The sequence below is a fragment of the Phragmites australis genome, chromosome 14 (genome assembly GCF_958298935.1).
Source record: "Phragmites australis chromosome 14, lpPhrAust1.1, whole genome shotgun sequence".
Classification (NCBI taxonomy): domain Eukaryota; kingdom Viridiplantae; phylum Streptophyta; class Magnoliopsida; order Poales; family Poaceae; genus Phragmites; species Phragmites australis.
The window spans coordinates 27960907-27984303 of NC_084934.1; the positions used below are offsets into that span (position 1 = coordinate 27960907).

Below are 23397 nucleotides of genomic sequence, written 5' to 3' on the forward strand. Positions count from 1 at the left end.
CAATCACCAATCAAGACAAACCGGTCACTACGGATTTTCAAATACCCAACCTCACGAAAGGGAACATTCGTGTCCGGAGTTTAAAATATTTCACCGCACGACTGAAATAATGCCGCTTTTGTGACGAGAGGGAGATGTGCTATACACCAGTGCATGTACTCCAATCATGCCATGGCCATGCTCGAGGACTAGGGAGGTAAGTTTCATACTTTTTGAGTTGGTTCGATCCAAAATTAAAAAAAAAGTTAAAAATTCACTCTCATCTAATTAATGTAAAAAAATAAACCAAGTATTGATACAAAACTAACACTAGGTACCTATGGAATATCAAAGCAGAGTGTAGCTCACACCTCGCCGTTCCTGATACACGCTTCTCACTGACGAAGGTAGGCCAGGCCAGGCCAGCACCGCGCGCACCTCTGGAGATCCGAGTGACATGCCACCTGGAACACGTACGTGGAGCGCGCAAGCATATCGTGCCGCGCTTTTCCGCATCCAAGGACCGCCCCTACCTCCCCGTCCCGCTCAGTCGCCCCTCTACTCGGCCCCAGCCCCGCGCTATATATGGCCATCGCCTCGCGCTGCCACCTTGGGGGTAGTTAGCTAGCTTAGCTCAGACTTGAATGATCCTCACTGTACTCTATAATCTCTAGGCCTCAAGTGGCCGCTTTTCAGGAGAGTCAAACAAGAGCACAAGAACCAGCGATCACTGGCTGCGCCTGCGGGGAGAAGAATCAAACAGCAAGGTGAGTGAGTTTTGCTGTTGTGTGTAGAGGTGTAGATCGTCCTTCTTCCGGCGCTTTAATTGTTTGCTGGGAATTTGGCAAGAACTCTTACGCCGCGGTTCTCCCTCGATTTTTTGAGGGAATGCGTGCGTGTTTCTTGCGAGATCAGTGCCTGAGGAATGGTGGAATTTTGCTTGTTCTGCTCTTTTCGCAGGAGGAAGGTGTCTGTTGCTCTGCGTCGTGATGGGCGTGCTCTTCTCTTGTCCTGTGGAGGACGACATGGCGGCGGAAGGTGGCCTTCCGGCGCCCGCGGGGAGCTCCGGCAATGCCGGCGAGCCGACGGTGCTGAAGGCGTCGCTGGGCTCCGGCAAGCTCCGGATCGAGGGGTCCCTAAGCTTCAAGCGGGAGCAGCAGAGCCCGAGCGCGCTCCTGCAGGTCGAGACCAAGATCTCCATCACGTCGCCGCGCGCCGCCGCCACGGCGCCCGTGCCGATGCCGAGGGAGCTCGTGCGGACGAGGTTCGCCGACGCGGCTGCGAGCACGACTCCGCCGGAGAGCCCGAAGCACGAGTCGGCGGCGGTGACGGTGCAGAAGGTGTACAAGAGCTTCCGCACGCGCCGCCGGCTCGCCGACTGCGCCGTGCTCGTCGAGCAGAGCTGGTGCGTACGCCGCGGCTGACCCCACCTAACCTACACAGACCTGTTCTTCCAGAATCCGCTGCCGCATTTAGCGTTCGTCCTCGCTAAACGCTAACCCGTATGCCTCGACGTGATCTCCGCAGGTGGGAGCTGCTGGATTTCGCGCTGCTCAAGCGCAGCTCCGTCTCCTTCTTCGACATCGAGAAGCAAGAGTCCGCGGTGTCCAAGTGGTCAAGGGCAAGAACGAGAGCTGCCAAGGTATGCATCATCCCACACCTGCCAACTTGTTTCATCGCATCAGCTCTTAGTGCATTTGATGTGAGATTGATGGATTGGCCTGATGGCATTGGCGAATTCTGCCCAATTCAGGTCGGAAAGGGGTTGTCCAAAGACGAGAACGCCCAGAAACTCGCATTGCAGCATTGGCTTGAAGCTGTGAGTATTTGCTGGATGATGTTGTGCAAATTTTAGTCAGTTTGATGTAATTTTAACTGTGAATCATGTGCTAATATTAAGTTCTGAAATCTGATGAACAGATTGACCCGCGCCACCGGTACGGTCATAATCTTCACTACTACTATGACTGCTGGCTGCAGTGCGAAAGCAAGGAGCCATTCTTCTACTGGTTAGTGTCATTATCTGACCATGGCATTTGTAGCTTCTGAAGTTTTCATAAGTTGATGAAAATTTGACTTTTTTGGTTACCTTATTCAGGCTCGACGTTGGGGAAGGCAAGGAAATAAATCTTGAAGACCGGTGCCCGCGATCGAAGCTTCTGAGCCAGTGCATCAAGTATCTCGGTCCGGTAAGCCTTCACAAACAATTTAAATGGGTTATCTGGAACTGATGCTGGTAAAAAAATCAGAAAATGATGAACCAAACTGTTTTTTTTTTTTTTTTTTTTTTTTTTTTTTTTTTTTTGCAGAAAGAAAGAGAGGACTATGAGGTTGTGATTGAGGATGGCAGGTTCATGTACAAGAACAGCAGGCAAATCCTCGACACATCTGGCGGACCGAGAGACGCAAAGTGGATATTTGTTCTAAGCACATCCAAAATTTTGTATGTTGGGCAGGTAATATGCAGCTACCGTCGTGCTACCAACACAATGCAGATGTCTTTTCTCTGCACAGGTTCGTCATGTGACATTGTCCATGATTCTTTACTGCAGAAGAAGAAGGGCACGTTTCAGCATTCCAGCTTCCTCGCCGGAGGGGCTACATCTGCTGCCGGTCGTCTGGTTGTTGAAGATGGAATTCTGAAGGTACTTATCTGCTCAGTATGCAGTAACGTGTAGTGGTGCTGAACTGCTGATGCAATCTTTTTTATCGCCCAATTCAAATTTCGTCAGATAACATCCTGATACATTCTGATGATCTTTCACAGGCTATTTGGCCTCACAGCGGTCATTACCGCCCGACCGAAGAGAACTTCCAGGAATTCCAGAGCTTCCTCAAAGACAACAATGTCGATCTCACCGACGTCAAGGTGAGCATGCTGTAACCACTGTCTTAGAACTTCCAAAAATTTTGCAAGATTTGCGTTGTTAACACTTATCGATACCTATGCTGCAGATGAGCCCAGATGAAGAGGATGCGGAGTTCTGGAGCAGGCTCAAAAGCATCCCTTCCGACCTGCACGCTGCCGCCAACAAACCTGAAGACCACGACACGGTTGCTGCTCAAGAAAACGGCCATTGCCAGGCACCTCAACCCACGGAAGCCACCGCACCTGAAGAGGCCTCACAACATGAACAAACCAGCAACAACCTCACCCCCTTTGCAACAATCATAAGGCAAGCTTCATCAGAGGACGCAGCCGAGAACGCCGAGCCGTCGACAACTTGCGACGGCGCCACCTTGTCTGAAGACCATCAGGAGGAGAACAACAACGACCACGACCAGTCGGCCGTGCCGAGGGAGAAGATCCTGCAGAGGATCAGCTCCAAGGAGGCCAAGTCGTACCAGCTGGGGAAGCAAGTGTCCTTCAAGTGGACCACGGGCGCCGGGCCCCGGATAGTGTGCGTCAGGGACTACCCGTCGGAGCTCCAGCTCCGGGCGCTGGAGCGGGTGCACCTGTCGCCGAGGAGCGGCGGCAGGGCCGCGTCGTCCCGGATCGCCTCGCCACAGAGGGCAAGCAGCCCGATGGCGAGGGGGTACTGCGAGCCGTTCACGCCGCCGAGGGAAGCGTTCCGGACGCACCTGCAGCAGGGGCTGCTGATCAGGTGATCAGCAGTTCAACGTGCGGTGAATGGAGAGTGTTTTCTTGCGTATTTTGGCGGGATTGTGCATAGAAGAAGAAGAAAGGGTGGAGCCAAAAATGCCTCCATTGTAGATCTTGTAGAGTGATGGATGATACACATACGCGATCAATACAAATTCTTTCGTTCTTTGTTCTTGCACCCCCTGATGAAATGATGCAATGAGCAATGCAGGTCCTCTAATTCTTTGCTATTATACTCCCAGGTCAAAATGCCAAAACGCCAAATGATGTAGCACTCCAAATGATCAATCCCGTCTTTGCTCTACACATTTTGTAGAGGACTCTCTAGGTATTGAGAAAAAATCTAAAATTAGATAACATACATAAACATATTTGCTAAAATAGATAATATATTATCGTATTTATAATTTTAGTATTCATATTCGGCATATTATTTACTGAAAATAGAATTTCAGTACATCGTATGTCGAAAAACCACGGACCCGATCATATTCGGCACACCTTTGTATTTGTACATAAAATGTAATACACTAAAAAAAAGGTACAAACCACTAAAAAAAATATACATACCACTTAAGTAATCTTATATACTCATATATTTTATATACATAACATTTATCACATAAGATATTCACTATATAATAATATATGTACTGAAAGTACATACTCCAAAAATAACAAATATGCTTCCTATATATATATAATTCCTGCATGCACGGCTGATGCCTCCAGCCCGGATTCTTTCGTACTTGCTCTGTTGGGTCATGGCCATGGGCCGTAGCAAAGAGTGGGCTCAGTAAATTGGGCCTCCGCCCGGCCAGGAACGCCCTTACTTGACGTCCACTAAGTCAAATCCTAGCCGCATGCCTTTGATCCAACGGTAAAGGGGACCTTGACCCCGGACGGTAACTGAGACACCGACCACCCCGACCAGGGTGGACTGCTCGCTCGGTAGCTCCTCGCCAGCGCGTTCTCTTCGCCGCCGCCGTCGTGGCCGTCGCGGTCGCATAACCAGGTGTAGTCTCCGCGGGTCAGTCCACCGCCTCGGCGCGTCGGGCTCCGCGGCGGCCGCCACCTTCTCCGCGTCCTCCACTGCGGCCACTGTGCTGTCCGGCAGCGCAGCCGCAGCACGTCCCTGTGCGTCTCCTCCTTCCCCTCCGCGCGTTCCCGTCTTAATGTTCTCCGCCACGGCCTGCTGCGTCGGTGGGGAGACAGCCCTGCCGTGCGCGGCCTGCACCGCCACCTCTTCGGCGAGGCCCGGAGCCTGTCTCGTGTTTTGCAGCTGTCATGGAGTCAATTACACTTCTGTCAAATCATCTTGTGGCAGGCAAGGAGCCAAGGAGGTGATCTCTAGTGAGGGAATTAGCCTCTTAACTCTTTCTCCAGTCTGCCAAGCGGCAGCATTCATTTGACGGGCTAACTACGTCTTCAACAATCTTCAGGCCTCGTGATCACCATCACCTCCTTCAAGTTGCAAGAACACTCGAATTCAAAAAAAAGTTGCAAGAGCACTGCATTTTGAATTTGATCCAACGATCCGTCTTCATCCCCTCTCCGACACGGAATCGAAATATCAGTAGGAAAGCACTGGCGATTCGCAGTGCTACTCCAGGACTCGATATGTCTTGTGGGTTGTAGTTTTTGTCTTCAGATGCGTTGCAGCAAGCTACGATGCATGGAGTTAACTGAATTAAATCGAGCCTAAAGATAAAGTAAGGGGTGCCTCATGCTGCCTACCGGCGCCGCCGTCGTGTCGTGCTCTGGGCCACGAATCCCTCGACGAGCACCGGCGGAGGCCAACAGGCTCTCTGCTCGCCGGTACTCAAAATTCCTAAGAAAGAGGGGATCTGTGTAGAGAATGAGCTCGACGATGCAGGGTCACACGCTCGATGCATTGATTCATCTTTTCTAAACATATACTGGATAGCCTTCTCAAAAGAGAGAGAGAGAGAGAGAGCATATATTGGATATATAGAGATACATATAGGAAAAATAAATATAGAATTTTCTCATGTGAAGTTGTGATGTAATTATCTATTTTCTACTCACTCACATATTTCTTTTAGTTTGATCTTTGAATTTGGATTTTGCCTAAAGTTTTCTCGTAAAATATATCATTTATAGTTACAAAACCTATATAGTGTAAAATTATTTTAAATTATAAACATAGTTGTATAATTTTATACATTAAATATTCTTATAATTTAATTAAATATTAATCAAAGTACACACAAAGTTTAATTTTTTTAAAAAATATGTCTACTATTTCTAAACGAGAGGAGTAATATCTAATACAAGAGTTTGTTTCTGCGTCGTGCGTTTGTCCCTCACCCGATGTTTCGCCTGCTCGCACTCCCTCCCAATAACCGATCGCCGACATGTGGGTCCTGATGGCCCCCGCTCAATCCCACCTCCCATCCCACACAAGCGTGCGGCATACGGTCCAACTAATCTCACTTCTCTATCATCGAGAACGAGCGCTAGCTTGTTTGGTAGAGCAGGTTGTCGAGCCTGATGCCACCTGGATCAACCCGGTGCCCACCTCCTTTCTTTGAGTATGTGAGTGCTCGCAAACTGGAAAAAAAAACCCCTTCTCCGCCTTCCGATCCTGGATAGCCTTTTGATAAAAAGAGAGCAAATCTCTAGTGAAGTTGTGATGTAACCAGAGCTCATCCTTATTCCTCACAAAGACATAGTCAAAACGTAACCATTCTAATATCGCCAGACCCATTTAGTTAATTAATCTTAGCTCTCTATTAATGTCAAAAATGGATATTGCTACACCATTCGTCTCCAATGACTCAACCACAATGCTTGATACATTCCACCCGAGCCCATAGTACCAAACTATTTACCATGGGCTTCTCACACGCACGTCAGACTGCCACAAATGTGAGATTGGAAAGGAGAAGGTGAGAGCCTGGAGTTGAAGGGCGGAGGCGGCGCATCAGGAACCGACTCCTTTGGTGGTGGGGTGACGGTGGATAGGTGTGAGGATCTTGAATCGTGGCATAAAGAAATCGAGATTGGAATGGAGGGGATTTAGGATCGATTTGGATGGGATGATGATTTAGGGTGGCGAACAACTGGTCTTAAAGTCTTAGAATTCGCTGAAGGTGGAGTCCGTTGAGATGTTGCACGCTTTATAAAGAAGGTTTGGTGTTTCGAGAAGCAATACTACAGTAGTTCTTTATCATCTAACCATTCAATTATGATCGGACGACTTGTGAATACCAACCAATCAGCGATGGTCTTGCCCTACGGGCATTAGATATGTAAGATGTGTTCATTTACAATGTTGTTATTGCAAATAAAACAAAAACCAACCTATTAGTATAAGAACAGAATGGTCAATTGCACTATCCATCATCATTTTTAAGAAACTGAATTTAGTCAGCTAACCAAACTGTTTTTCAGAGGTAATTCTGATTCAACGTAGAAACGTTTTCAGATCGAATTCGGAATCGAAACATTTATAGTAAAATCTGAATAACTAACAAACGAGCCCTCTAGATTGCTTGGGATTAAAACCACTGTATGAATACCAACTAGATCAATACAAAACTATATAATTACCGCAATAAATTCATTCCGGCTCGGTTCATAACAGTTCACATCACGGAGTCTAAAAATTACATTCATAAACCCAGTGCCCCTGGCCACATCAACTTGCAGCGAACTACGAACTGGTAAGTACAAGGTTCACAAATGCGAGGGTGGTTGCACTAGCGAATATCATGAATATCGAGAAATGTGATCCAAAAAATCAAAAAAATCGAACGAATTCGTGTGGTCAAACTCGATTGACCGAGGCAAAATCCACTCGAACAAGCTCCCAAAATGTGATCAGTTTCATCGATAATTCGACCAAACTATTCGAAATACGATGAAACCAAAAACCGACTCCGTAGAACCGAAATGCGATCGAATTTGGTGAAATACCGCTTGGTAAAACCAGAATGTGAGGAATTTTGAAAAAGAAATAAGGAAAAATATGGGAGAAATGTTAAAAAAATTAGAAAAAAAATTGGCATGACATTCGCTATATTTTAGACATTGATAAATAGAGAAATAAATAGTAATAGTAATATGACCGTTATCTACTATTATCTCATCAAATATATCTTATCCACTCTAGTTGGACCTTTCTTCTTTTTTTGGTATTTTTTTTTAATTTTCAAACCTTTCACCCACAAAATTTGATGTAAATGGTATTTTTTAATTTTTTGTTCACAAAAAGGTCTTAGAATTATCATTAGTGTTTTTAGGATTTTTTTTTTCTATTCGGATTTGAAAATTTTGAATTCAAATTTCGAAATTCACTCAGTTTAGAAATTTGATGTGACTCAAATTAGTCGCATTTTGCACATCGCATTTGTGAATCGTGTGAGGAGTTACACCTCACTTTCGGGGAAAAAAAACAGAGAAGAAAACAAGTCACAGCTCACTAGTCACCTCAGTCCTCACTCCGCCGCTCCCCCTCTTGCCCGGCTGCTACTAACCCTAAGCTGCCGCAGTCACCCCCATCGCTTCGCTACCGGCCGTCGGCTGCGGCGCGTCCAGCGGGCGTCGGTAACGTTGGGCGGTGGCGCATTGCACGGGCACGACGGGAGGCGGCACATTGCCAGGACAAGACGGTCGAGGGAGGCAGCGCATCGCGGGCACGACGGGCGGCGGCGACTCCGGAGGGTACAACGGCGCCGACAACCTAGCAATCCTCCAGCGTAACACGGTTCTTGATGTTGTCTCTCCATTTGTTTGCTCCATTGGACGATTTGAATCACATACTGCTAGCCCGCTTTGTCGATTTGTGAATGATTAGTGCTGCTATGCCGATTTCGGTTCAGGTTTGCATTTCTCAAAAACCAAAATATTCTTTTACCGCAGGTTCCCACTTGGTTTGCTCGCTCCGTCGCCGCTGAACCCGCCGCCAGCCTCCTTACACCGAAGAGCGGAAGGCAGCCAGTCGCACTGCCCCCGCCGACGCGTCGGTTGGCATTGGATTGGCATGGAGTGGTGATCTATCCCAACTTACGGTTGCTTTCAATCGTTGGTAAGGAACCCTAACTTTCTTGGATGTATATTTTCTTTCTAATACTTAGTTATTCTGTGAGATCTCTTACCTGCCTCGAGCAATCAAATCCAAGTTTTCCAAAAGAAAAAAAAGGGTGTTCAACTGAACACCCATGCCCAACACTAAGTCCGCCCCTCTTTCCTCCTGTTGCAAATGCAACTATGCAATGTTCTGATCTTTCTTTGAGCCTGTCTTCCTTTCTTTCTTAAGTGAAGTGCTAACCTGACATTACATTTTTCATGCTGGTGTGTAGGTTGCTGAGAAATAAACATGTCGATAGGCGAAATCCTAAGAGCAGAGTTATCATCCAGGATGCCGCCTTTCGGTCTGAGACTATGGATTGTGATTGGCATCAGTATCTGGGTGGTAATATTGTGTATACTTGGTTTCATGTGTTTTTGGTCCATATATCGGAGGAAGCCTAAGAAGTCTTTTGATAAGATCCCAGTATCTCAAATTCCAGATGTCTCCAAGGAGATTGCAGTAGATGAAGTGCGTGAGCATGCTATTATTGAAAACTTTCATGTGCAAGAAAGCCATGCGCTGGCAGTGCAGGAGAAACATTACGAAAAGGATTCAGGGAAAATGCTGGCGCACTTGGTTAGGAGCAAATCGAGTGATGCTGATAATTTGAGCCAATGCAGCTCAGCGTACCAATGTGAAAGGGCTGGGAGTTCATATTCTGGTGACGAAGGCAGCTCGGGTAATGCTAGGAGGCAGTATTCTCAATATGCAACTGTCTCTGCATCTCCTTTGGTTGGTCTTCCGGAGTTTTCGCATCTGGGTTGGGGTCATTGGTTTACTCTGAGGGATTTGGAGCATGCAACCAATCGGTTTTCTAAGGAGAATGTCATCGGAGAGGGTGGATATGGAGTAGTTTACCGTGGTCGATTGATAAATGGGACTGATGTTGCAGTAAAAAAGCTTCTTAATAACATGTAAGAAGCTCTGAGTTGGTTTTTACATTAAAGAACAGCTTCCATTTATAACTTGAAATATTAGCCTGCCCTCTATGATGAACTCAGCAAACTGATAGTGTTTGAAATGTCACTGTAGGGGGCAGGCAGAAAAGGAGTTCAGGGTTGAAGTTGAGGCTATTGGCCATGTCAGGCATAAGAATCTTGTCCGCCTTCTAGGTTATTGTGTCGAAGGAATCCACAGGTGAAGCTATTTTCCGATCAAATGCACTGACTGATGGCTAGCTTTTGTCTCTGGTATCGTATTTATGTATTTGCATAGGATGACTACTGATTTATATCTAATTACATTCTAGGTTCACGATAAATCCTCAAGACTATACCCTTTAAAAAACTAACACTTGATTAAACTTGCACTGGCTAAAGTGCATTCATGCAAAACTGCAGTTTCAGATCTTGAAGCTTGTTAGTTATTGCCCATCAGATCATAGCCATTATTTCGAATGCTCCTTCATGTACACCAATTTTTTATGTATTGCTATTATAGTTTGAGGTAGCATGGTATCGAATGAAATCATTTCACTTGATGGAAACAATGTTGGAAATGACTTATATAAATGTCTTGTGTCCCGTTCTTTCATTTGATATATCATGGCCTGCAGTGCTGCTGGAATAAAAATGCCCCCCAATTGTGGCATTCAGAAGCCCAGTAGGTCTAGCGGTCTAGCCTTGGCCTCAAAGTAAAGGGATTACGTCCATAAAACTATGTGTGGCAAAGTGTGGTAGCCAGCCAACAGTCCCTTAATCAGAAATCAAGCAGCCACCATTCACCAAGCTGGTAACACCATCATATATAGCTTTATAAACTAGCACGCACCAAAATCTCGGTATTGGTGCCTTATATAATGCTATGTGTAACTGCGTGTAATGTGAGAATAGGGCTTTGCATTATCCAATGCTGCTTAATTAACTGTGAAGGTTGGTAGGTGCACCAGAAATATTCTTAAAATTAAGGTATTCGGATTATCTAATTACCAAATAAATAGGTTGGTAGGTGCTCCAGAAATATTCTTAAAATTAAGGTATTCAGATTATCTAATTACCAAATAAATAGGTTTTCTAGATAAAAGGTGTCTGCGTCAAGCATGTTTGACTGTTTGTAGCTTGATCGGCCAGAAGATTGACCGTACTCATGTTATACAGGGTTCTACAAGTAAAATTGTGATATTCTAATTGCCATGCTTTTATAAAAAATTGCCAATTTCAACAGACACATTTTTATTTCAATCTTATATCTAACTAAAGAAACCAACAAAGTTGTTGCACCTTCTATCAATTTATGTGTTTGCACCTTTAAAAAAAATGTCATTCCATTAGAACACCGATTTTATTTATATTATTGATATGAAAATTGTTATTGTAATCAACAACAGTGTTTTCTTCTTCTTTTTTTTGTTTCCAGTTCTTGATAAATTAAAACATAGTGAAGCCATGCTTTTCAGTTTTAGCTTTCTTTCTTACTACTGGCCCAACCATTCGATATACCTCTGCAATTATAAGTTTTTATGAGAATACTTGATTTTAGTAATGTCTGCTTTTGCTTTCTTCATCTAAGATTAAACCCTATTGTTAAACATTTCTAGTGATGAATGTATGTCATACAGATCTATCTGCATAGACATCATATATTTATTTGGTTTCATAATTTACTTCAATCTTCCCATCATTTTTTCTTGTCATAATCCAGGATGCTTGTGTATGAGTATGTGAATAATGGGAACTTAGAACAGTGGCTTCATGGTGCCATGCGTCAACATGGTGTTCTTACTTGGGAAGCCCGGATGAAAGTTGTTCTTGGAATCGCTAAGGCGTAAGAAATGAATCATTCATCACTCGGCCTCTTTTTTATGTATATGTTTATCCGGGCAAGTCATTTTCGACAACTGAATGATATGCAGACTTGCTTATTTACATGAAGCCATAGAGCCAAAAGTTGTGCACCGAGATATCAAATCAAGCAATATCCTAATTGACGAAGAATTCAACGGCAAACTTTCTGACTTTGGATTGGCAAAGCTATTGGGTGCAGGGAAGAGCCATATCACGACTAGAGTTATGGGAACTTTTGGGTATGTTGTTTTGCTTGATGTTCACTTATAGCACTTAGCTTCACACACTGGAAATGTGTGGTGTTCATTTACAGTAGGAAATTTTATATGCTGAGAGTTTTGTTCTTCATGTTTTAAAGCAAATAGCTTTATGGGAGCTTGACATGGAAAAATAGTTCATCTTTTGTTTTGCCACCGTTTCAGGTATGTGGCCCCTGAATATGCCAACACAGGTCTATTAAACGAGAAGAGTGATGTCTACAGTTTTGGTGTGCTATTATTGGAAGCAGTGACTGGAAGGGATCCAGTTGACTATGGCCGGCCTGCTAATGAGGTGAGCATATTCTATATCTGGCGTATCATGCATTCTAAAGCAGTCCATACTAGTGGCCATTTGTTTCACTTATGTCTTGTTTAGTAGCCCTTGTGGCAAGTTTTTTAATAAAAGAATTGTAAGTACCTTTCCTGCTCTGAATGTTAATTAACTGTATAACATGGAGCCATGCAGGTGCATCTGGTGGAGTGGCTCAAGGTGATGGTTGGCACAAGAAGAGCAGAGGAAGTAGTGGACCTTGACATGGAGTTGAAACCAACCACTCGGGCTCTTAAGCGTGCTCTTCTAGTTGCACTGCGGTGTGTCGACCCGGATGCTGAGAAAAGACCCACTATGGGCCAGGCTGTTCGGATGCTCGAGGCAGAAGATGCTCCGTCTCGGGAGGTTGTACTTCTTCTCCTTTGTTCCCTTGATGCAATCACACTGTATCCTGTCGCAATAAGTCTGAATCTTTGTTGGGATCTTCTGAAGGACCGGAGGAGCCGGAGGGGCCACACCAGCAATGCGGACACCGAGTCCAAGGCAAGCTCAAGCGAGTTCGAGATAAGCAGTGATCGAAGAGAGTCAGGACCGTCCACGAGGTATCAGTCCTAACTCCTGATGAGAGCAGATCATGGCCAAGAACTCGACGTCGGACCAACGAGCATTGGAGGAATGCGGGGTGGATGGTTGGTAGAGACAGGGAAGGACATTTCAAGAGGGCATGGCATTTTGTACTGTAGGTATTATCCTTGGTGGTAGCTAGAGAGCAGAGTCAGATCGATCCCCTGAGAGACTCATACTTGATGTAATCTATCTATGTAATTAAACGCCGTAGCGTTTTCGTTTTGACGTCGTTCCCGTCCTCCACGGGACACGGATGCACCTCCACTGATGGTCTGAGTATCGCGTGGTTTCTGAATCGCCAAAGAACGGCCGGCAAAACTTCGGTAGCATGCGTAACATATTACAGTGTCAGACAGGCTACATTTTTTAGACTATAAACTGGGAAATGCTATCGCGTCACTAACACATTGGATTAGATGATGATAATTTTTTCGACCTGATGTTCTTTATGATCACGAGGCTACATTTTTGTACAACTTTTTGTAGGTGTAGCAATACTCTTTTTCAAATTGATCTCTGTTGTGGTACTGGTACTGGACATGTGGTACATGCAACAGTAGCAAATACATATATCACTGAGCGAAACGTCCAGTGCATCTGCTCAATTTAATAGTGGCTCTACATGCGTTTCTACAAAATCTCATCCATCCATTTCTCTGAGCAAAACGAGAAGAATCTACAGGACGAGCTCACTCGCTGGAATAAGCCACAAGTAGCTCTCCAGCTGAAAAATGAGCACAACAGCCATCTATCATGACAGCTGAAAATGAGCACAACAGCCATCTATCATGATTCATGAACAAGCTCTAGCCGGTTCGACAGGTTTCATTCTTCGTGTTTCCGCTTTCTTGCAACATCCCCTTTCTTTTGCTCTTTTCTGGCTTGTACTTTCTCTTCATGACCCTCGTCCACCATCTTCGTATGCGCAAGACGCCTTGCTTTGAATACCTTAATGTATTGATAGTTGAATTAAACCCAGTGCTCATAAAACTATATACTACCAGAATAGGTTGGGCAATAGCTACCCCAATACTAAAAAAGGCTCTTTCTGGTGGAGAGATATCATGAAACTTGTAGACATTTACAAAGGGATCTCTAGGCCTCTAGTGGGTAATGGTAGCACCATCTCGCTCTGGGATGATATTTGGGCTGGTTTTGTCTCTAAACTCCAATTTCCACAACTTTTTTCCTTTGCTATGGATATTAGACTGTCTCTTCTAAAGGCTGTTGAAGCTGACAACTTATATGAAGCCTTCCACCTTCCTCTTTCAGTACAGGCTTTTGAGCAATTTCAGAATCTTGAAACGTATCTCAGGCAGTTCACTTTTTCTGAAGACAATGATATTTGGACATACATTTGGGGCTCTGGAATCTTCTCTGCCAGTAAAGTTTACAAAATCATGATTGGCCACAAGCAGATTCATCCCATTTTCAATTGGATTTGGCAAAGTCGATGTCAGATGAAGCACAAAGTGTTCTTCTGGCTTCTTCTGAAGGACAGATTAAATACACGAGATCTCCTAAGAAGGAAAAATATGGACTTGCAATTCTATACTTGTGATCTTTGTATCCTTCAGTTGGATGAAACTAGGAATCATTTATTCTTACACTGCAATTTCTCAAGGATATGCTGGTTAAAACTAAACCTTAGTGTTAATGTCCATCATAGACCGATCCAAACATTGAGATCTTTCAAAAAGAATCTTAATGTCCCTTTTGCCATGGAGATTATCATTTTGATGTGCTGGAGTATTTGGAAGGTTAGGAATAATTGGGTCTTCAATGAAGTTCCTCCAACAACAGAGGAGGTTTGGAGGCTTTTCAAGAAAGAATTCAAGCTGGTCATCCATTGTGCTAAGGCTTGTCGTGTTGACACAATGTTTCAATGGCTTGCTTCTTTAGAATAACTTGTATAGGTCTTTTTTGCTTTTTTGTTTTTGGTTTATAGATGTTCCTTGTATCTACTTTCTTTCTCTATTTTAATATATAACTAGTAGGGGATGATCCTACTGTTACATCAAAAAAAAAATAGCTACCCAGATGCTAAACTGAAAACCAAGCTAAGATTCCTGGTTAGCAACATGCACAAAAAAACCCTCCTCAGGACGCCATACCTTCGTAATATCTTTAGTAACTTCTTTGTCATTGCACTGGTAGGCATCGAATTGCTTCCCAACAACATCTTCTATCGCATGTAAAAGGAAGACATACCCGGATTAGTATGCAAGTTTCAATAAAACTGGGGCAATTGCCATGGATGCACATAGAAAAAAACTGAGCACTGTTCTGTAAGAAACTTTAATGCACATACTCCATTTAATTTTCTGATTTGATTACTTCAAATGCACAACGTCCCTCGGCAGATAAGCGCTAGTGGGTAAAGCTAAGACTCATCATTGACACCTTATGACTTTTGATACATACTCGTGTTATTAAGCAATTAGGAATACTTCTTCCATTAAAATTGTTCAACCAACCCTGTTGATACTTGTTATATAATTTATATGAAAATATCCTACCTCCCCGATGACCCTTGAATGAATTATTTAAGATAGTAGGACAAAAGATAATTGCATTGGGTGAAAGCATCATCAGGACTCAAGAATTCAGCAAACCTGTGTAACAAAGCTTATAGAGAGCCTTCCCCTTGAAGCTCTTGCAGTTCATCCAACCCTATGGATGTAATCACGCGGATCCTACAATAAGTAATAAAAAACACAAGTCAGGTGGAAACATTCGCAAAAAGTGTTGACAAGGAATACCAAATGTTGCATATATAGTTAGTATAAGACACCTTGGAATGTCATAGTTGACAACAAGATCAACTATTTGGATATCCAACCCACGGCTGCCCACATCAGTAGCAAGCAATACGGGAACCTGACCAGATTTAAAACGATTCAGTGCTAAGAGCCTTTGTGACTGAGACTTGTGAGAGTGCAATGAAACAACAGGACAACCAAGCTCTTTCAGCAGCAGATCCAAATATTGGCAGGTCCTTTGAAAGAAAGGAAGCAATTCAGTTGAAATCAGGTGAAAACAGCAAACTTCAAAATAGACTATGCATTATTTTGCAAGAAAAGGGTATGTGCCACAGCATTTCTTTTAGTTTCCTTCTTTCACTTAAGAAACTTTTAATGAATTAAAAGTAATGGAGACATCACATATCTGACTTTTAGCACTTCATACTGATAACAGAAACTAAAATAAAAATGAGACGCACACAACCAGGAGGATTTCTGACCCTACACAACATTAGCAATGACTAGTTATTGTGTGTGTGTGTGTGATGGTGGTGGTGGTGGGGGGGGGGGCATAATTGCAAGCTGGAAATTATTGTTTAGGGGAGCATACCTGCAAGTTGAGACAAATACGGTGGCTGAACGGATACAGTCGCCAGTCATTTGGATAGGGTCTTCCTTTCTCCTTCATTTTGGACAGAAGGTACAAAAGATGGAACTCCTTTCCCTCAGGAGGAATATGAATATATTGCTGCTTTAAGGTCTCTACTGTCTTAAACCCTTCATATGCCTCAAAAAAGTATGAGTTGTTGCCAGAAAGTTCAAGTAAAGATCGTATATTATCTGACATTGTTGCTGAAAACAAAAAGGTTTCGCGCTTCTTGGGTAAGCAGCCAATATCACCCGGAAGTCCTCCTCGAAATTGACATCTAACACTCTATCCGCCTCGTCTAACACAAGAAACTGTGATATAAAGGGCAACCACTTCAGTAATCTGGGACTAGCAGCAAAAGTTACTGAAACATTTCTTAGGATGTAGTTAACCGTTAGTACAATAGAACACAGATGACTCAAAGAGACACCCCTCCCTGACACTCACACTCAGCCATGAATTACCCACCCTAAAAAAAGGTTGAAAGAGCACACATAGGACATAATATTGAAATTGCAGCTTTCTATCATAACAAAACTATGCATAATTTGCATCAATAACATTTATTTTTTGGTAGTATCAATGAACAACATTAGGTCTTTAGATAGACAACAAAAGGTCTTACTTCTCCACCAAGAACATCTACAGCTACCCAAATCAGTGTGCCTTATAGTGTAAAAACAATTTAAGCTACTGGGTTTCATCCCTAAGGAAACTCGGTGAAAGATTAATACATCATCTGATCACTAAAATAAGCATAACAATATTCTCTACTTCTATAAAATCAGTACATATTTGCGATCATTATATCGCAATAGAAAACACCACCTACATTTTCTTTTTTTAGATAATTGAAATACACCTTCCGGCATCTGCACCAACAAGGACGTCAAGATGTCAGGATACACACAGCCATTTTTTTTAAAAAAATAGGCACTCAAATTCGCGTGGAAAGAAAAAAGAAGCGAAGAAAGTGAATAACAGAATAAGTGAACTCAAATCTGCACACAGCCAACAACATTTTCTAGTTTAGGAACATAAAATTCTCCAAGGAATAAGTGAAGAAAGAAGTGCAAGTTTCGTCTGGAGCATAACATAAATTTCAATAGCAGTATGTCCATCGAGAGCAAACCAAAACATACGTTATGAGCAAAAAAATGAGAAATTTCGAGGTGATGAAGCACATAAAAGCATAAGGAAGTAAGGAACCAGCACTAATGTCTGATTTGATGTTACAGTGAAAGTCGTGTGCCAACCTTGGTGCGGGCGAATACTTTGGCGAGGTCCGGATCGTTGGTGACGAGCGTGGCGATGCGTCCTGGGGTGGCAACGACGACGTGGGGCCGGCGGGCGAGGCCCTTGGCCTGCGCGAGTGAATCGAACCCTCCGATGGCCGCGAGGCACCTGGGCCCCAGCGGCGCGCCGAGCGCGCGGAACTGCGCTGCGAGCTCGCGTGTTGGCGCGAGCGCGAGGGCCGCGACGCCGTAGGGGTCCTCCCCGATGCGGTGCAGGATGGGCAGCGCGAACGCGGCCGTCTTACCGCTGCCCGTCTCGGCGATCCCGAGCACGCCCTAGCCGGCCAGCGCGCGCGGGATGCAACGTCGCTGCACGGCCGTGGGCCGCCGCATGCGCAGGGCGTCGCACGCGTCAACGAGCCATTGCGACAGGCCGAGGTCCGCGAAGGTGTCCATTCGCCGTTCTCCGTCACGACGGTGGGAGCCGGGTCGGGTTCGCCGTGATCGACCTCGACGGTGGAGGGGTCAAGGCTTCGGGGTGTTGGCGCTAGTCCACTAGATCAGCATCTCTCTTCTCTTCACTTGCACAAACATACACGCACACTCAAGCACAAGACACGCACGTGAAAGAAGCTAGCAAAAAGACTTAACGCAAGAAGACACGAGCTCGAGAGAAACACACGCCCTACACACCAACACTTACACACCACTGCACATAAGCTAACACTGCTTAGAAGCTACATTTTGCTCCTGCTCTCACCTCGACTCCGAACTGAAACAACTCGACTATTAATAGCCCACACACTAGAGTGCATATAACTGCACTAGCCGATACTCATGCCACTCCACTAACACACGTACACTTGACCACGAACCATGATCCACAGGACTCGGCCATCCCACGAGCCCACTAACACAACTCGTGTTGCGGTCACGTTCTCCACTCACGTACAAGTTAAGATTATAGCTAACATTTTCTCCCTAATCTTAACTTGCTCCAACTCACCATTGCGGAACACCGCACCTTGCTTGTAGCCACGCCACGTTCGGCCGCACGTCTCGGCCAAACCACTCACACAGTAACTTCTTGGATGACGCCTTCACAACGCCGATCACCACATCTTCTTGCCACACATAACAACCTCCTATTGCCATACGCAACAGCAGCTTGCGCGACAAACGCGCCATCATCGGTATCACACCGACTGGTCTTGCGCTCACCATCAGCTTCAAGCCAACCCCTTCTTACGATGATAGCCTTAGCCACCCTACACCAGCCTCCATCTCATATGGAGTCTGCCGCCACCTGCGGCCTTCACTTCTCATGGAGTCTGTCATTTGTGTGCCACCGCTGCTCTCCTCATCGCCTTCCCGCTGGTGCGCACGTCACTTGGTCTTCACCTCCTAGCAGCTCGTCACGGAGCCGCCTACTCGCAGCGCTCGCCGCGTGCACAACGCACAGCATGCCTCCGCCGCGTCCGCACTTGCCGCGGACTCACCACGCGCACCGCTGTCGCCACGGTCCCAAATCTTAAGGCTCTGATGCTAATTGTTAGCGCTAGTCCACTCGCTCAGCACCTCTCTTATGGCATCCTGAATTTAGCATATTAATTAAATTTATATTAGTATTAATTGGCTAAGTATTTCAAAATGCTCTAAATTTATTTTAAGGTAATCTCTGCCTTAAGTTGATTCATACGCATTTGGTTTATGGTTTTTATGCATCTTTGAGTGGAGATTTGAATTAAATGTCTCTTAATTCAAATCTTTTCTTAAATTCTTTCCAACTCAGGTCCAAATCCAATTTAAATCCTTTGATTCAAATCATATTCCCAAATCTCGGAGCTTTACCTCTATCTCATAATTCAAATATTTCCATTTAAATTGATCCTAATGCAAAGTAAAATTCAAATTTAAATCTCTCTTTTGAATTTAATCCCATATCCATTTTTTCTTTTTTTCCTTCTCCCCGGGCTGAATCTCTCTTTCCCTCTCTATTCAGCCAACTAGCCGGCCCGTTCTTTTTTCCTTCCTTTCCTCACTTTTCTCCCACGCTCGGCCCACTAGCGTGCTGAACCGACCCAGCCGATCGGCCGCGCGTGCCAGCGTTCGTCGGCACCCCGCTCGCGCTGCGCCGTCCACGTGTCGCACATCCACCCAGCCCGCACCTACGAGATCTCCTTCCTCCTCCAGCGCGACACCGCGCCTCGCTGGCACTCGCCACCGTGACACCGGCGAGCCATTCGCTCTTTCCCCCATACCACCGTCCTCTCCGATCTTTCTCTCCCTCTTCGCTCTCTCCCCCGTAACCCGAGGGCCTGGCACCGCGCGACTTCCGCGCCCCGCCTACGCATGGACGGCGCAGAGCGCCCATGCCGCGGGAAAAATGGTGGGCGCCGCTCCGTCACCTCACCGTCGCGTTGTCGCCGAAATCCGCCCTACATCACGCGCACACCGCCCCTCTATGCTCCCTCTCCCTCTATAAATAGCGTCGCCCTGGCCTCATTTCTTCCCCTTTCCCCCCATTCCACCGGCCGTCGTCGCCATTACACGCCACCACATCTCGCCGCCGTCGATACTCCGACTGCATGCTGCCGAGGAGCTCCAGGTCACACTCATGAATAGTATCATTTGGTATTTTTCTTATTTAATTTAGATTAAAACTTCTGGGAGCCGTAACTTCTCCGTTTTGGCTCTGATTTCGGCGATTCTTTCACTGAAATTCATCTAGAGATCTATTCATATGTCACATTGTGATATCCATTAGGGCTCATTTGGTTTTTCATTTGGTATTATTTGATTCTTTTCTAGTATAGCCTTTATTGATCGTAGTCGCAATTGCAAAGCAACCAGAGTTCTGCGAGTGCTGCGCAAGAAGCATCAGGAGCGAGGAGGATCCTAACTACAACCAAGACCTTGAAGAGAACTTCGGAGAAGGCAAGTCCTATCTTCTTGATCATACTAAACCTATGGTTTTCAAATAATATACATGATCAACTAAAACTGGACTTATTATCGCATGTGCTATGTATTGCGCTTTTACAAACTATTTATAATAGTTAATCCTAACAAACACATGCCATGCCTTGAGTACTATCACCTAGAATACATGTCACGCTAAGATTACCTGTTGTTATCTATATTAAACAATAGACGACACCTTGATACCTAGCATGCTTAGGATTGAATACACCTCCTCAGAGACATCGCTTTTAAAATGCACCTCTTCGGAGATAATGAATTACTGTTATCAATGTTAACTCATATACCATGAATCCTTGATGGTTATGAATTCTGTGATGGTTGTGAAATCCTTGACATCGTGTGGGATATGGTGGGAGATGTGTAAAAATGGGTGAAAACTGTTTTTGCGGGGGTAGGTGGAGTAGTACTCTGGACGAGTATGCTCCTAGGGGCTTAAGTCACCTTTATGGTGTTTATTGCCAGAAGATACCTACTCTGGCCGGTTAAGAACTGAGTCATTGCGCCGTCATGCTTAGCCACCCCCCGTGCAACCATGCGTCCTGAATGGGCAAAACTTGACTCTTCTTTCACCTGACTGGGCTAGGCATCATACTAGGCGGCTGGGGAGCAGCGAGAAGCCAAGTGTCCATTCGGCCCTCTGTTGAATATTTCGAGAGACGGCATAGCCAATCTGGTATTTTGAACATGGTCTCTGGTACCTGGGGTGTCTCGTAGAAAAGCCCGATAGGAAAAGTGATTGAAGTGTCTCGGTATGATTCGCTCCTCCGCTTGCAACGGTGGGAGGCTGAGCATATTGCATGGGTAAAGTTGTACAACCTCTGCAGAGTGTAAACCTATTCGAATAGTTGTGTCCACGATCATGCACATGCGAAGGTAGTAACCCTGATGACTGGACTCTGGGTGCGTGTGTCTTGATGAGTGAGTGTGTAGACTAGATGTCCGTGTGATGAGGTTCCTGTATCAATCCGTCAGAAGCCGTGTGGTACTAGAGATACACCAGATGTGATAATAGGGACTGCAGAGTGAGGTGTAGGCCCTCCCAGGATCGAACCCCCCCAGATAAAGCTTGTTACCCGGTTTTAAAATATTTAAAACGACGTTAAAGTCAATAATAAATGATACAATGGAATAACTACATAAACCGCTTTACGCATAAACTAAACCATACAGCCTTATCCTTGAATTACCTATTTATGCATCTATCAACACCTTAGAATAGTATAGGGCTTACTGAGTGCCTTCCGTACTCACTTTTGCTGTCATTCAGATGAAGAGGCAAACCCTGCCAGTGCCGGAGGTGAAGATGGGGTTTAAGAGTAGTCTCTAGAGTCACATTCGCACCCTAGCTACCTGTGGCTTGGGTTCTGCTTTTCACTATGCTTTTGTTGGCCGTTCGGCCAGGCTTGTAGTATACGTTATGATTTGTAACCTTTTATACTATGTAATCTTAATACTTATGTTCAAAGTTTGACTGTGATACTATAACTGTTATACTATGCGTATCAGCTACTTGATCCAGGGACTGATACGGGAGGCACAGGAGATCCGAATCTTGGGGTCTTCCAATCCACTAAGGTTAAACACTCCAATCATAGTCCCACCACTATGATTGACCACCCTCAATTGTGATTCACCCATCATAGTTGACCAACTAACCAAAACATCAAGTTATAATCATGATAGGTTTTCAATGCTACTCGTGACCGTGAGCACGGTTGATTAATCTATTTTAACACTCTGCAGAGGTTGTACACTACCCACAAGAAGTTTCTTCCCATTTTGCGAAGCATCTGTTGGCCGACAGAAAACTCTTACATATTACCGAGGTGTGCGCTAGGAATCCACTGCAAAGCCTTTACAATGCCCCTCCTAGCACATGTCTACCAGCTAAGGTTTCACTGCCACATAATTCTACCTCAACAGTGGAAGCCCCCTCTTGCGCTTTACAAATCCAGGAAGTACATCCCTTCCATTCGTTGCTCTTCAACTTGGTTTACACTATGCTGAGAGTAAAGCGAATTATTTGGCTAAGTCTGTTCCATACCAGGCTTGTGGTTGTACTGTAAAAACAGAAAGATCACCCCACTAACCGATCATTAGATTTGAGCAAGACTACCACTTTTTCGATCACACATCTCATCATACCTCATGGTCATATCTCTACGTCATGTTGCTACAAAAATTATTCCATCATATTTTATCATTGTTACATAGTACCATTATCATGCTAATGGAACAATTATCATGATCGCCATTCTAAAACAAGGCTAAGCATCATCTACCCTTCATAACCCAAAACCATCTATAATACTAAGAATGATAAGGAAAAACTAGGGTAAATCCTAATTCATGGGATTCCCAACAAAATTATTAGCATGTGTGTTTGTAAAATAAAATGTTTAACAACCGGAATAAATATGTTCAAGAACACAACTTGTTTCACTGAACTCAGTTGGCTCTTCCAAATCTTGATCCTGCAGACCTTCTAGCTCCTCCTGAACGTTGGTGTTTTACTTGCAACATACTACAAAAAATAACAACACATAAACACCAATATCGGTGACACAGGAACCAGGGGTCCCCGAGTCTCGAGGCCGGATCAGTAAGTTGCCACGTGGCGCCCTCCCACGGGGATCATCTCCCCGAGGTCCGAGAAGACTAAGTCCCGGGAGAGGGTGCTCGGGGCCATGAACAGTGGTCCCCGAGTGCCCGAGTTCCCCGATGGCCCAAGAAGACCAAGTGCCAGGAAGAGAGTGCTCGGGGCTATGAACAGTGGCCCCCGAGCACTCAAGTCCCCCGACGACCAGAAGAACCGAATACCGGGAAGGGGGTGCTCGGGGCCGCGAGCAGCGGCCCCCGAGCACCTGAGTACCCCGAAGACCCAAAGGAAATCAATTCCGGGAGAGAGTGCTCGGGGTCGCGAGCAGTGGCCCCCGAGCACTCGGTTCCCCAAGGACCCGATTAGTCAGATTCCGGGAGAGAGTGCTCGGGGTCATGAACAGTGGCCCCTGGGCACTCAGTTCCCTGAGGATTAAGAGAGGGTATATCTGGGAGAGAGTACTCGGGGCTGTGAACAGTGACCCCCGAGCACTCGGTTCCCCGACGGCCTAAGAAGTCCTTCACCAGTGGCCCCCACAGAGGTCCAGCGGTGAGATGTCAACC

General features: G+C 45.2%; 2 protein-coding genes and 1 pseudogene across 3 annotated transcripts; 2 read left to right on the top strand and 1 right to left on the bottom strand.

Annotated features, from left to right (window-relative positions):
- The first annotated feature begins 597 nt into the window (after window positions 1-597).
- Window positions 598-3761, top strand: LOC133889937 (IQ domain-containing protein IQM2-like). Of its 2 annotated transcripts, XM_062330358.1 has the most exons (10): window positions 598-746; window positions 940-1384; window positions 1507-1621; window positions 1733-1798; window positions 1900-1988; window positions 2078-2168; window positions 2289-2435; window positions 2532-2624; window positions 2747-2848; window positions 2935-3761. In XM_062330358.1, exons 2-10 carry the CDS (start codon window positions 969-971, stop codon window positions 3586-3588), a joined length of 1773 nt encoding a protein of 590 aa, XP_062186342.1. In that variant the 5' UTR covers window positions 598-746; window positions 940-968; the 3' UTR covers window positions 3589-3761. The 2 variants fall into 2 exon arrangements, with proteins under 2 accessions (XP_062186342.1, XP_062186341.1); XM_062330357.1 differs by having other exon boundaries at window positions 2289-2624.
- Window positions 3762-8018: 4257 nt separating this feature from the next.
- LOC133891256 (probable receptor-like protein kinase At2g42960) lies at window positions 8019-13049 on the top strand. Its single transcript, XM_062331964.1, has 8 exons — window positions 8019-8636; window positions 8911-9595; window positions 9714-9818; window positions 11322-11444; window positions 11533-11703; window positions 11887-12016; window positions 12191-12400; window positions 12488-13049. The coding sequence occupies exons 2-8, from the start codon at window positions 8928-8930 to the stop codon at window positions 12608-12610; spliced, it is 1530 nt and encodes a 509-aa protein (XP_062187948.1). The 5' UTR covers window positions 8019-8636; window positions 8911-8927; the 3' UTR covers window positions 12611-13049.
- Window positions 13050-13447: 398 nt separating this feature from the next.
- Window positions 13448-17706, bottom strand: LOC133890394 (DEAD-box ATP-dependent RNA helicase 36-like; annotated as a pseudogene).
- Window positions 17707-23397: the final 5691 nt, after the last annotated feature.